The sequence below is a fragment of the Anopheles arabiensis genome, chromosome X (assembly GCF_016920715.1).
Source record: "Anopheles arabiensis isolate DONGOLA chromosome X, AaraD3, whole genome shotgun sequence".
In the NCBI taxonomy this organism is placed as follows: domain Eukaryota; kingdom Metazoa; phylum Arthropoda; class Insecta; order Diptera; family Culicidae; genus Anopheles; species Anopheles arabiensis.
Window position 1 is genome coordinate 8,541,248 of NC_053519.1, and position 12,180 is coordinate 8,553,427.

Genomic DNA, 12,180 nt, shown 5'->3' on the forward strand with positions numbered 1-12,180 from the left:
CGCCAACCGATGGCTGCTTCCGGGTGGCAAGGCAAAGTGACGGAAGCTGTCCTTGCGGACCTTCGCGTAAGCTGGAACACGTGTAACTTTCGTACGACTCAATCGCAATTGCGCTGTCCGCCTGTTGCCCATTCAACAAGCGAGCGCCATTTTCCAACCCTCTGCACTGTTCACGCACGCCACGTCGGGGCGAATTGCGTGTATTTCAATTTTCACGCGCCCTGCAATTCGCGCGCCGCTCCGCTTTGTTCGGCGCTCGGGCAGTTATTTTTATTGGGAACTGTCACGCACGTGCTTGCTCATTTGCATCGACACGGCGGTCGGCGCTCGGGCTCGGGAAGGACGAAGCGCTTTCGTGACGCAAAAGCGGCACGGGAAGGATAGCTTTCTCTCGTGCGCGCGCTCTATCGCTCTCCGAGCGCACGGTGGGTCAGGAGCGTGTGGACAAATAGGCTAGGGCGGAATTCCTGCTTACTGGTTGTGTTGGGTATTTTTGTGTTTCAAAGTTTTTCAATTGGATTGTGAGTTAAGCCTTAGTGGCAGATGAAACTATGTTCAAAACAATTAAATTTATTGTTACAGTAACAGTTACAAGACTGTCTGAAGAATCTAAAGTCATACCTAAGCATTCCACCAATAGATTTGGTGTGGTGTGCATTTTAAGCTAGCCATCTAGACAGATACGACACTGCGTACAAAGGTCGTAAGAAGAGATACGTGTCTTCCGATGAATGTTTGAGATCAGAATATTGAAATGCATTTTTTTCTGGAAGGCCAGGATAACAGACTGACCGACGAAGGCGCGAGACCGTGAGCAGTTTCGGACACTCCTGAGGCAGGCCAAGACCACAAAGCGGTTGTATCACCGGAAAAGTAAGTAAGTTTTTTTTCTGGAATTATGTGTTTCTCATTCTGAAGAGTTCTTGAAGAGAGATTCCAGAAGTTCCGAAATGTGCAGGCTCATGATAGTTTTCGAATTTTGCTAGTGGGGTTGGTGAACATAAGGATGACAATTGAGTGCTTAGTATTAACATCAACCTTCAGTAACAATCGGCTCAAGATATAAGAGCTCACACTTTTCAAGAAATTCCTTGGTTCTTCTACATGCTCTTCCATATCGCAGAGCGTTCTATGGTACCGCAGATCGACCGTCGGATGTCGGGCAGGATCTGGCTTCAAAAACCTCAACATCGCTGTTACCGATAAGATCTTTGCAGCAAACGCTCCCCGAAGTTTGCTGTGTTGACAGGATCTTGCAGACGACATTGAGGACTGTGACCTCCCGGACGTTCGCGTGGTTTAGTATGTTGGTTCCGGCCTTTGTAAATGGTTCTACAAACGCTGTTTTAGGTCCAATAGGTCTAGGAGCTCCAAATGCTCCAAAAATTGCGGCAAGTCTCAAGGAGCACATCTTGAAGAGCTCTTCAGTTGTCTTATGTTCCCAATGGCGTCATTCATTCGAACAGAGATACTTCACGGTGTGCTCCCTTATTCGTAGATATCTCTTTTTGAGTAATATTCTCAGATTTTGAAGTTCATTCGAAGTGATAGCATTGTTCTGAGATAACATAATCCATAGAAACAAAAGCAAAACAAGTCTAATATGTCTGTAATATGGTGTTTCAATTCACACTAAAACACGTCTATTTTAGTTACCCAGTAGTTACCCTTTTTCTGTACTACTAGCCCATGGTGCTATCGGGAGTAGCTACAGAGCTCCCGATGACGAGAGAGAGAGAGAGCGAGCACAAGAGCACGAACTACAGTGAAAGCTTGCAGATACACCATCAACGCAAGCGAACCGCACGGGCTTCGAACAGTTTTGAGTGAATCGTTGTGCGAAGCGGTCATCCAGGAACGCGGAACTTCCGCCTTCAAAGTTGCCCGTGCCGGTGAAAACGGTTCTGCTGGTAGCCCCTACCGTGTGTAAGGGCAGTTCCGTGCGTTGCGTGTCGCGTGGTCCTTTCCCTCCCAGGGAGGATGGCTGGTGCCTGGACGCGGCTCCGCTGGTGCAGTGAGTGACAGTGTGTGTCCTGTGGTCTGCCTTTTTCGTTGTTCTGTTGTTTTGGTTAGTGCGTCTGTGTGTATTATACCTGTGGTGGTGATGGTGGCAGTGAGAGGAGGTTCAGTGACTCGACCAACCGCAAACAAAAACATCAACCAGACCCAGCAAAACACGCAACAACCAGGTGACGCACCGCGCACGGGGTGCTGAAAGGCATCAATCAACGGTACAGCGTCTTCAAGCTAGCGCAACAGCAACACTTCGCACTTCCCCACTTGTTAGTAACAGCGCCACAAGTAACAGCAGACAAGCACACACATCCACGTACACACACACACACTCACACAAGGTACACTCAAACTCAAATAAAAAGAAAGAAAAAAGGGTAACACTCCTAAACCGACCGTTACTGTGGAAGTTAAGTGCGTGTGAAGAAATAAAAACACGACACGGGAAAAGCAAGTGAGCGAGCGAAAAAGAGAGAGAAAGAGAGAGAGAGAGAGAGAGAGACGGAGAGTGAAGGAAGCAACAGGGAATTACACAAAAATTACAACAACAAAAAAAAAAACCAACAGACGATACAAAAAATGTACTAAAACAACTACACAAAACCACGCACGCAGCCGACCAGGTAGGCAGGAACAAATAAAAACAGGGTTGGAAAAGCACACAAAAGGAGTGAGTAACACCGGGGAGTATATACACACGCACACACACACATTCACGCAGCGACTACAACCGAAAAAATATATATATATACACAAACGGATCGTTAACAACCGACCGACAACAGGTAAGCGTAACCGATTCCGCCACTATGGTAGTGTAATTTTAGATCCTGCTCACTCCACTCTCTCGCCCTGTCTCTCTCTCTCACTCGCTCTTGCTGTGTGTGTGTGTGTAGCCTACATCTCATCCATCCAGTTCCTTCCATCGCACGCGAGTTGTTTAAGCGTCCTAAAAACGGTCTGTTAAGGGGTAACCGGATGGCTTGGTTGACGAGTTTCTGTGTGGAAATTGCGAAATGATTCCGAACTGGGGAGCAGCCGATGGAACGGAACGTCGAAAGAAATCCGACACCACTGCAATCAAAAACCAACTGGGGCTGTCCTTATTACGGATCCAGCATTGTGGGATTCCCTTCAGGATTAAGGAATGTCGAGTCTTTCAATCATCCCACTTTTGATTGAACACAGTTACGATGGTGTTTAAACAAAAAAAAAAGACGGAACATTTGAGGTCATAAAGAGAAGGGGTTTTATTTTAATTGAAATATCTCAATAACCACAATCCGTAGTTGCGCCCCAAATCGATCCTTCGTGTGTGTGTCTGCGCGCGCTCTGCACACGAAACCACTGTACTGGGTGTGCGTGTGGACCTGCTAATGGGAGCTACTAGTGCGCCATCCTAATCTGATGGTGAATAATTTTTGCAAATCGCCCTTGCGGGGCTCAAATACAAAAACCCTGGTTGGCATGGTCTGAACTGTGGTGGACGGTGGTTTTATTTTTTATTTAACTTTATTGTATTTCCTGAAGGTTATAATTAGCACTCAAGCACCGTCATAATTTAGTACCGCGTCTGGCAATTGGAGGGTTCTTTTGTGGCGATTTGGGAGTTTGAACTCTGCCACGTTCTCCACCTCGCTTTAATGAGGTGCCTGCAAAGCGCGCACGTGGCTTCTCCCGACGCTTCGCATTTAATTTGATCCTTAACGCAGGATAATGGTGGAAAGTTCGACTCCCTGCAGATCCTTCACTTGCTTGGTGAGTGTATGTGTGTGTGTGTGTCTTTAAATGCGAATGATGCTTTTTGGGGTGGATAGATTTATTTTGCTGGTGAGCACCCCACTAGATTGACCCATGGCCATATTATTTACAAGCTTCTTCATCTCGCTTTTTTTTTTTTTGGTAAATTAAATTATCCCGATCCTTGCTTTTGAAGCGTTCGCGGCTACGCGGTAAATGAGAAATTGGCAAAAAACGAAAATTGAAAACCAGTCGCACGGGGAGGCGGTCGTCTGCTATCGAAACGATTTTCCCCAATCGACTCTAGATGGTACGAATTATACCAGGAGGCAGTAGAGCAAGGGCGAAGGGAGCATAAAAAAGCGATCCTTCTTCCCAGCGGACATTCGCTGTCGGAATTTGGGGAGTTGGAGAAGCTGCTGGAACTGCTCGAAAACCACAACGAAAAAAATCAGGTGATTAATCAGTGCAATTTCTTCGTGCTTTACCTGTTGTCCTGGTGGCTTGTCTGGTTTTCACTTTGTACAGCTTTTTGGGGAAATATTGCTTTTTGTTTTTGGAAGAGCGTGGAATTGGATTTCCGCATTTCACCTTGATGACCGAGCCAACCATTTATCACCATTGTCGCACAGAGAGATGATTTTATCACACCGGCAGGTTGGAAGAGTGATTGGGCGGACGTTCTTTATCCGTCTTTAGCGTAAAGATATGTCAACCGGATTGGAGCGGGGAACAATTGGGAAATACCAACCGAAACTTTCTTACGCAAAACATTGCGGACTTTAACTTTTGTGGCGTAGGTTTTAGGTTTTTTACACCGCCAGAGCCTCTGTTCTGTTTTGTTTCAAAAAGTTAGTGCCTAGACCCAAGAGGTCAGACAGAGCACTAGCAACAGAAGGACAGCAAAGTTAGAGCTTAAGGGCACAACAAAATAAAACAACCCCACAGTGCCTCAAAACTTGGCTAACCGTGCGCTTCTTCTCGTCCCTGCAACGAGAAGAAGTTGAAGGCAAATTGCACCTTTTTGCCTGACTTTGGCATTTGTCATCGACTTTTGTACCGGCAGGTCGGGAAAGACAAGCATCCCCCGGAACCCCCTAAAAAAAAACGCGCAACAACCGAGAACAAAGAGCTAGAGAATTCGTGGAAGCCCGTTGTTTCGGTGGGTGGTGTTGGCTGTGTGTGTGTGTGTGTGTGTGTGTGTGTGTGTGTGTGTGTGTGTGTGTGTGTGTGTGTGTGTGTGTGTGTGTGTGTGTGTGTGTGTGTGCTTCTGTATTTTTCGGGGCGCAGGTGAACCCGCTGGGTCCTCTACCGAGTCCACAGCGTCCCAAGCCTCTCTGCTGCGGTCGTGCACGAGCACCGAATGCTGCAGTGGGTAGATGGCAATTTCAATGTCTCTGGGTGTGTGTGTGCCTATTGCAGGCTGCGCTAGGAATGTGGATGCCGCAGAATGGCTCGAACGGCACGGTCGTGTCACATCCGGATGCTAACGCATGAATGGACGCGACGAGATCTGTCAAACTGAGAGCGTGGCAACAAGGCGGTAACAAGGCACGCGCGCGTTTGTACGTACACAATCAACAAATTCGCACACAGAGCAGCAGCAGTAGCAACAGCAGCAGCATTCAACTGGTCCCGGCTGTACAGCAGGCAGCGGGGGACATCGATCCGGCTGCGAGAGCAGCAGTGTGTACGCCAATGTATACACCACCTGCTTACCGATCGCTACACGAACGAGCAACACGTTAGCTGACACGGTACGTGGTGGTGGTGGTGCCCTAAAGGTGAATAAATAACTCAGGCGGCTCGAGCTGAACCTCTATTCCGTTATTATTGATTGCGGAAAGATTCGGCCGATGCCGGTGTGTGGGTGTGTGCACCGCGGTGCTGGGAGTACTTTTAATCGGAGGGGAAGGACGTGGAACAGAGCCATTGGTGCTTTATTTTGCTGCTGCTGCTACCACTGCCAGCAATTATCATCCCAATCGCAGCCGGTAAACACACACGCGCACTCGAGAGCCACCGTTTACTGCGGTAAAACGACGACGACGACGACGACGGCAACACGCCGAACGGCGACCGAAGAGGCGAGCGAACGCCGAACTCTACCTGTAGCGCGCGCGCCTCCATCCGAAAGGACTCTTCAGCCCTGCTGCTGCGGCTGAACTCTCGCATCCCTCGGCGTGCGCTCTCTCTTTCTCTCTCTGCGGCACTACATGTGCGGTGGTTGTGTGTGTGTCTGTGGGAGCGTGTGGAGCAGCTTGTCAAGTGGGCTCACCTCCGTGCCGCTCCCGCAGTGAGTGCGCTCTTGCACAGTACAGTGTTACCTCTTCTCGATTTGCCGCATATGAGAAGAGTGCTGCTGCTGCTGCTGCTGTTGATGTGCATAAAAATGGAAAATACGGGGATGCGCATCCGCCGCTTGCTTTTACAATGGGTAGAATTTTTAGAACAAACAAACAAGCTCTGTCGCGTTCCTTTTTTTCTGTTGTTGCCTTCGTTGTTTGTTTGTTGTCAGCGGATGAGGAAGCGAGAAAAAAAAACGTCAGCAGCTTAACCTACATACAATCCCTCTGGTCTTTCGCCGAAAAGCTTCCCTCTTGCCGACCCAGGCCGTCCCGCCCGTCTTGACTGACTAAAGCGCTCTCCAGCCCCCGTCCCCGCCAACCCGGTTGGGTGAAAAGATTAGTCTCCATAAAAACCATATGAGATGGCCTGCTGTGGCGTGTGCCAAAGGTCGCCCCAGCAGGGTCTGGGAGAGGGGATCAGTGTGCAGTGACAAAGGGTTTCACACAGCGCTGCAAAAAAAAAAAGAAAAAAACTGAAGTGAAGAGTGCAAAAAAAAAAAAAGAATGCAAGCAAAGAGAAGCGTTTGCAAGATACATATAGTTTTATTTTTCCAACTTCCCGTCTGACGTCTTTTAAACCTCCCCCCTCCCCCCTCCCCCCCACACCCCCAAGTCCCCGGAAGATGACGGCAGCACAAACACGTCCGCTCGGACAACTTCCTGCCCCGCGCCCGGCAGAGCAGTGCTGCGAAGGATGCCAAACAATCGGACCTTTGATTGTGTTGCGCAGCTGGACCGGGGACGCCGACCGAGGCGGCAAGAAGGGCCAGCACTTGTCTCGTGGGCCAGCACGGACCCGGGGGCCGTTTCTTTTAACGTGCTCAATTGTACTCATCTGTGTAAATAAAATGAGTCCATTAGTAGAGGCTGCCGCCTTGCTTCCTGGACGGCCCGAAAGGAACAACAACCAACCGGGTCGGGTGGTCGCTAGGGGAAAGGGCCAGCAAAACGATAACATCTCACACCCGTGCCGTTCGGGAGAAAAGGGTTTCTGCGGGGGGGGGGGGAGGGGGAGTTATTTTTATGGCGCAAGGGTGATTGAAGCCGGGAAGTCGTCGGGCAGCCTACGCAATTTACCGCATTGATGTTTTATTTGCGCACAGGATTACGCGAAGGAGATGGGGCGGTGACATTTTGGTTTTGAAGGCCCGGCCCGGAGAAGTCTCGGCCAGGGCCGGAGCGATCCAATTTCGATCCAGTGGATTAGCTGCTGGAGTGCCGCCTCCGGGAAGGATGCCGAGGCTTCCATCAGTTAGCCACCAGGCCAGCGGGTCAGAGGGCAGGGAAGGATAATGATGGGCTGCCGTGTGCGGGTGTGTATGTGTGTGTGTGTGTGTGTGTGTGTGTGAATGTTGGAAAGGCAAATTTGATCAAGTACAGGCAGCGCTCGCACTTTAATGACACACCATACTCGTTCGGGGTCATCACCTACCGCCCCTGTCGACACTCGCTCGACCTTTCGCTTTCGACCTTTTCCCAAGCCCCAAGCCAGCAGTTCGTGGTAGTGTTAGTGTGTGTGTATCTGTCCGAGACGGTGACATGTCACGTTCTACTACACCAGGCCGTGTGTTACATTGTGTGTGGCCACGTGTGTTCTTGTGGGACGTCACGTAAAGTGTCCCTTTTTCGCTATCTACCGCACGGGTTTTGCTTTTCTGTATATTTTACAGCCGAAATGAAGTTGGCTGAAAACTCAATTACTCGTTTACACTGAGGCTGATGCGGGAGGGAGGGAGGGAGGGAGGGAGGGAGGGGGAGGGGAAGAAATGTCCTTTTTCGTAGAGTATGTGTGTCTGTGAGGGGTCGTTCGTACCCGTGGACGGTTTGCTCCAGCCAACATTGGGCCCAGCTTTGCCCAGTGCGCCCAGTTTTCGGCGAAAGGCTTTTTTTTCTTCTTTTTTTACAAACGTGTGCTTATGTGCATGTGTGCTCATACTAAGCACGATTTAATCACGTTTCCGTATAGCTCGGTACCGGGGCAGAATTTATGAGATATGAAAGGTGATATGAGCGGTGCCAAACACGTGGGTAGAATTTTTCTGACGTTTATCTGCAAACTTCCAACTTGTCTCCTGGGGAGTTCTTGGGGGAGTTCCTAGAAGCAAAAGCGTGGGGAGAGAGAGAGACAGAGAGATAAAGAGGGGGAGGGTTCTCCAGCGGACTGTGAATGTGAATGTATTAAATTGATTACCGTTCGCTTGTTGCACGCGTTGTACTTGAATTAGATTTTGTGGAAATGTTCACAGAGCTGGAAGCAGAAGCCCAATGCTCCAACGAAAAAATAAAAAAAAGAAATGGAGCTACGTGCTTCTCGAAAATGATTTATTTTCAATTGGGGAAAGTTATTTTTCTGCTGTTCCATTTCATCCAACAACATTTGCACACCAGCGAACCATGTCTTCTTCCATTAATTCTCTGTAACTCTTCAATCTTCTTCACAGCGCCCTATTCAGGAGATAGGACAGAGGACCACCCCCCCTGCAAAAAGGGATGTCATCGCATCGCACCGATTGCTTAATTCCAGCACCGGCGTAAATCAACCGCGCCCGCTTCACCCAACCCCCAGTGCAATTACCACCTGCGCGACATGGCCGCCCGTGCACAACCAAAGCTTTAACTCTTCGCCAACATATCACCAACGCCTGGGGAGAGGCAGGTGCCCGCTCCGTATAGACAACTGCCTGTGTGTGCCTGTGTGCGGAACGTTCCCCCCCCACCCTCCTCCCGTTTGTGCACTTACCCCCAACCACAGCACCAACAGCAATGGACAATTAGTGGCCATAGTTTCTGGCGGAAAGTTTGCGCTACCAGTGCCGCGACAGGACGACTTACCAGCTGGCTGGAGGTTTGCTAGAATCGTCGGACGAAAAGTCGGACGGCTGTAAGCGAGCAAAAGGGAGAAAGAGAGAGAGTGAAAGTGAAGTGAATAGCGAAAGACACCCTTTGGCCCCCCAAGATGTCTCTGACGGTGCGAATTAACAAGTTTCAGCTGCCAAAGCCCAAGGCGAACCTGCTCGGGCGGGTCGAGTTTCGGGGTAAGTACCAGGCACAGGGAGGTTATTTCCACCTGTTCAACCTCCGTTGTTGGGTGCCATTTTTTTGTTTTGCGTGGGCTAGGAGAAGGGCCAGCGGGGTAAAAGTTTGGGGTTTGAAAGTTTTATGAGAAAACGGATGCCTCCCTGTAGGAAAAAGGAAAGTTTCCAGTGGGCTTTGCTTTGTACCTTGTGTCCTTGTCGTGGAAGTCTTTCGACATTCAGCTTTTGTTGTTTTTTTTTTGTTGGTTCGTGCCTATAATACATCCCATTCTTGGGGAATTGGGAAATTCAACTCTTCAACCACTACACAACGAGCTGGTGGCGGACAAAAGAAAAAGCTTACGAATAGTTCACCACTAGCGGCGGGACCATTCCATTTGATCGATTATTGCATTCTCTGTGTATTAACGGCTGTTTTTTTGTGTCTTTCCATCTCTCCCACGCGTCTACTGCAGGTGTTGCGCATACGACCACCGAGCTGAACTGCGGGTCGGAGCTCGTCGAAGTCAATCAGGCAAGTACACATTTCGCAGTGCCGCTCTGCTCTGTATCTTGTTTGCTCGTTACGCGGCGTAGATACCGACTCGCATCCTGCCGTTGGTTGGCAGCCCACGTCACGCTAATGATGTCGAACATCGATTAACAGTGCCGAGAAGCAGCGGGCACCCAGCGGGCCCATAATGCGTCCTCCCCACCCAACGAATGACACCGATACACAGATGCAAAACGTTGGTTGAAAAGTTTATCAACTAGCAAAACGGCACAACGGACCGGTGTTGGAGCAGGGGAGGATGGAAAATATGATAACGCAATTTATCTTTCAATCGTTTATACTGTTAACCTTTTGATTTCTGCGCTTGCCAAGTTTGGGGCACACTTGGGCAGATTATTAATTAGGAAAGTTTTAATCGGAACACTGCTTCTGCTCGCTCGGGTTTGGGTTTTGCGAAAGCTTTCACAGAGTTGGGGGGGGGGGGGAGAAATATTGAGGATAATTTATTGACTTTGAGCATCGTCTCGGAAGCCGCAGCCCGATCCGCCCCGAGGGCATCCGGTTCGTTTGAAGATACGGAATTGTAAATGTCGACCGATACATACATACATACATATTGCCGGTCTTGTAGTACAGTCGTCAACTCGTACGACTTAACAACATGCCCGTCATGGGTTCAATCCCCAAATAGACCGCGCCGCCATACGTAGGACTGACTATCCTGCTATGGGGGGGAATCAATTAGTCACTGAAAGCCAAGCCCACAAGTGGGTACAGGCAGGCCTTGACCGACATCGGTTGTTGAGCCAAAGAAGAAGAACATACATACAGCTGGAGGGAATCTTTTTTTTTTCGAAAATAGCAATTATTGTTTGTCTGTGAGATGTCTTTAAGTAACAGAAATTTTAAATTTATAAAAGTTTTTAGATTCTGAAGCGACCATTAAGTGTTTAGAGCGAGCCAATTTGTGACCTTCTTAACTGAATAGAAGCGACTTCCGCTGGAAGTAATAAAAGCATCTTTCATTCCCTAGTGATGGATAGAACCAACCATCAGGATTAGTGAAGCGCTGTCTGGGGCGCATCCACGGCTCCGGCCGACTTCGGTTATTGTAAGTCCGATTCTGGCTCCAGCAAAATCAGAATAACTACTTCTGCCCAGAGCCGTCTAGAGACGTCCGGAGTCGGAGTCAGAGTCATCTGAAGTCGGAATTGGAGTCGAAGATATCCGGAGTTGAAATCATCCGGAGTCAGAATAGATTGGAGTCGGCCGGAATTAGAATCAAGCTGGAATTGGAGTAGCCTAGAGTCCGTCTGGCTCTGATGAAACCGGCTCTGACTTCGACTTCCTTCAACTTCGGATGACTTCAACTCCGGAACTCCAGACGATTCTGGGCGGTTCTGGAACTTCCAGAGTAGAATTGAAGTCGGCTCCGTATTTTTACCAACTCTACCCATCACTAATCTGGATAGATCCTCATACAACAAAGCCTTCAGTTTGTGGTTTTTATAGACCTTCAGTGCACATCTTCAGTGTCAAATTAGTCGTTTTCAACCCATTTCTCATTTGGTGAGACGTTCAGACGCTTCATAAATTCCCCCAAACCAAACGACTTGCCGCACAGTGACTTGCCGCACAAAGTAAAGAGCACAAGTAACGCTTTCGACACATGATGGTTTTTGTTTGTTTCGGGCAATGGCATTAGCCATAACTTCGGTCGCCAAAAGCACACGAAGCTGATGAGAAGGGACCAAAAAATAATGATACAATGTCACTGACAGCAATGTTGAACCAGGAAAATGTGACATGTGAGATTTGACCTTTACGGAAATGTAACAGAAAATGTATTCCCTCATGTTGAAGTGGTGTACTCTGAAGGCCTAGAGCACCTGACAAGGATTTCATCAGGCTGTTACGACCGCTTCACAAATATTTTGATATTCTACTGTAGCCAACATTTAACATTTTCGGTTTTTCGGAGTAAGGGAACATATTCAAAAATAAGTTGGAAATCCTTGGATCCTTGGATCCTTGGAAAAGTGCTTGAAAACCCCCTGTAGTTACATTAATAACTTATTTATTGACAATTTTGTGACTCCTAGCGCAATGCCGTTTAACCGGCAAAAAAACCCAAATTGACCATTTCCTTTAGTTATCCTGTAGCACAGTGGGCATCATAATTTCAAAATTGAGGCACAGGGTCGTAACGTTTTGAACTTCAAAGTTCATCAATTGAATAATAAAAATAGGAAGATTGCATCCGATCAGATGATGTAACAGATTTTTCTCCTCAGAATCTCAAAAAGCAAATGGGGTATATAACATCCTTCAGCTTATTCTTCTTTGACATTAACCATTTAAAAAGACTTCCCCAGATTTACCTCCCCGTGTACACAGAAACGGTCTCGCCGGATGGGAAACGATCCACGTCCGGTCTTGCAGGAGCCGGGTCTTGCCCGTCTACCGCTCTATCCACAAAGGCTCCCGGTAGCCCAGGCCGGTAAAATGGAACCAGTAACGGTTGCCATCTAAAAGTCGTAAAAAAGGGTAC

The 12,180-nt window shown here is 48.5% G+C and overlaps 1 protein-coding gene across 1 annotated transcript in view; it reads left to right on the forward strand.

Annotated features, from left to right (window-relative positions):
• Positions 1 to 1,835: 1,835 nt before the first annotated feature.
• The window catches only part of LOC120906025 (otoferlin-like), a 32,259-nt gene continuing 21,914 nt past the window's right edge, over positions 1,836 to 12,180 (forward strand). Inside the window, exons 1-3 of the mRNA XM_040317426.1 lie at positions 1,836 to 2,798; positions 8,543 to 9,136; positions 9,592 to 9,650. Of these exons, the coding sequence (XP_040173360.1) occupies positions 9,058 to 9,136; positions 9,592 to 9,650 (138 nt within the window). The 5' untranslated portion in view covers positions 1,836 to 2,798; positions 8,543 to 9,057. The remainder of the gene's footprint in view (positions 2,799 to 8,542; positions 9,137 to 9,591; positions 9,651 to 12,180) is intronic.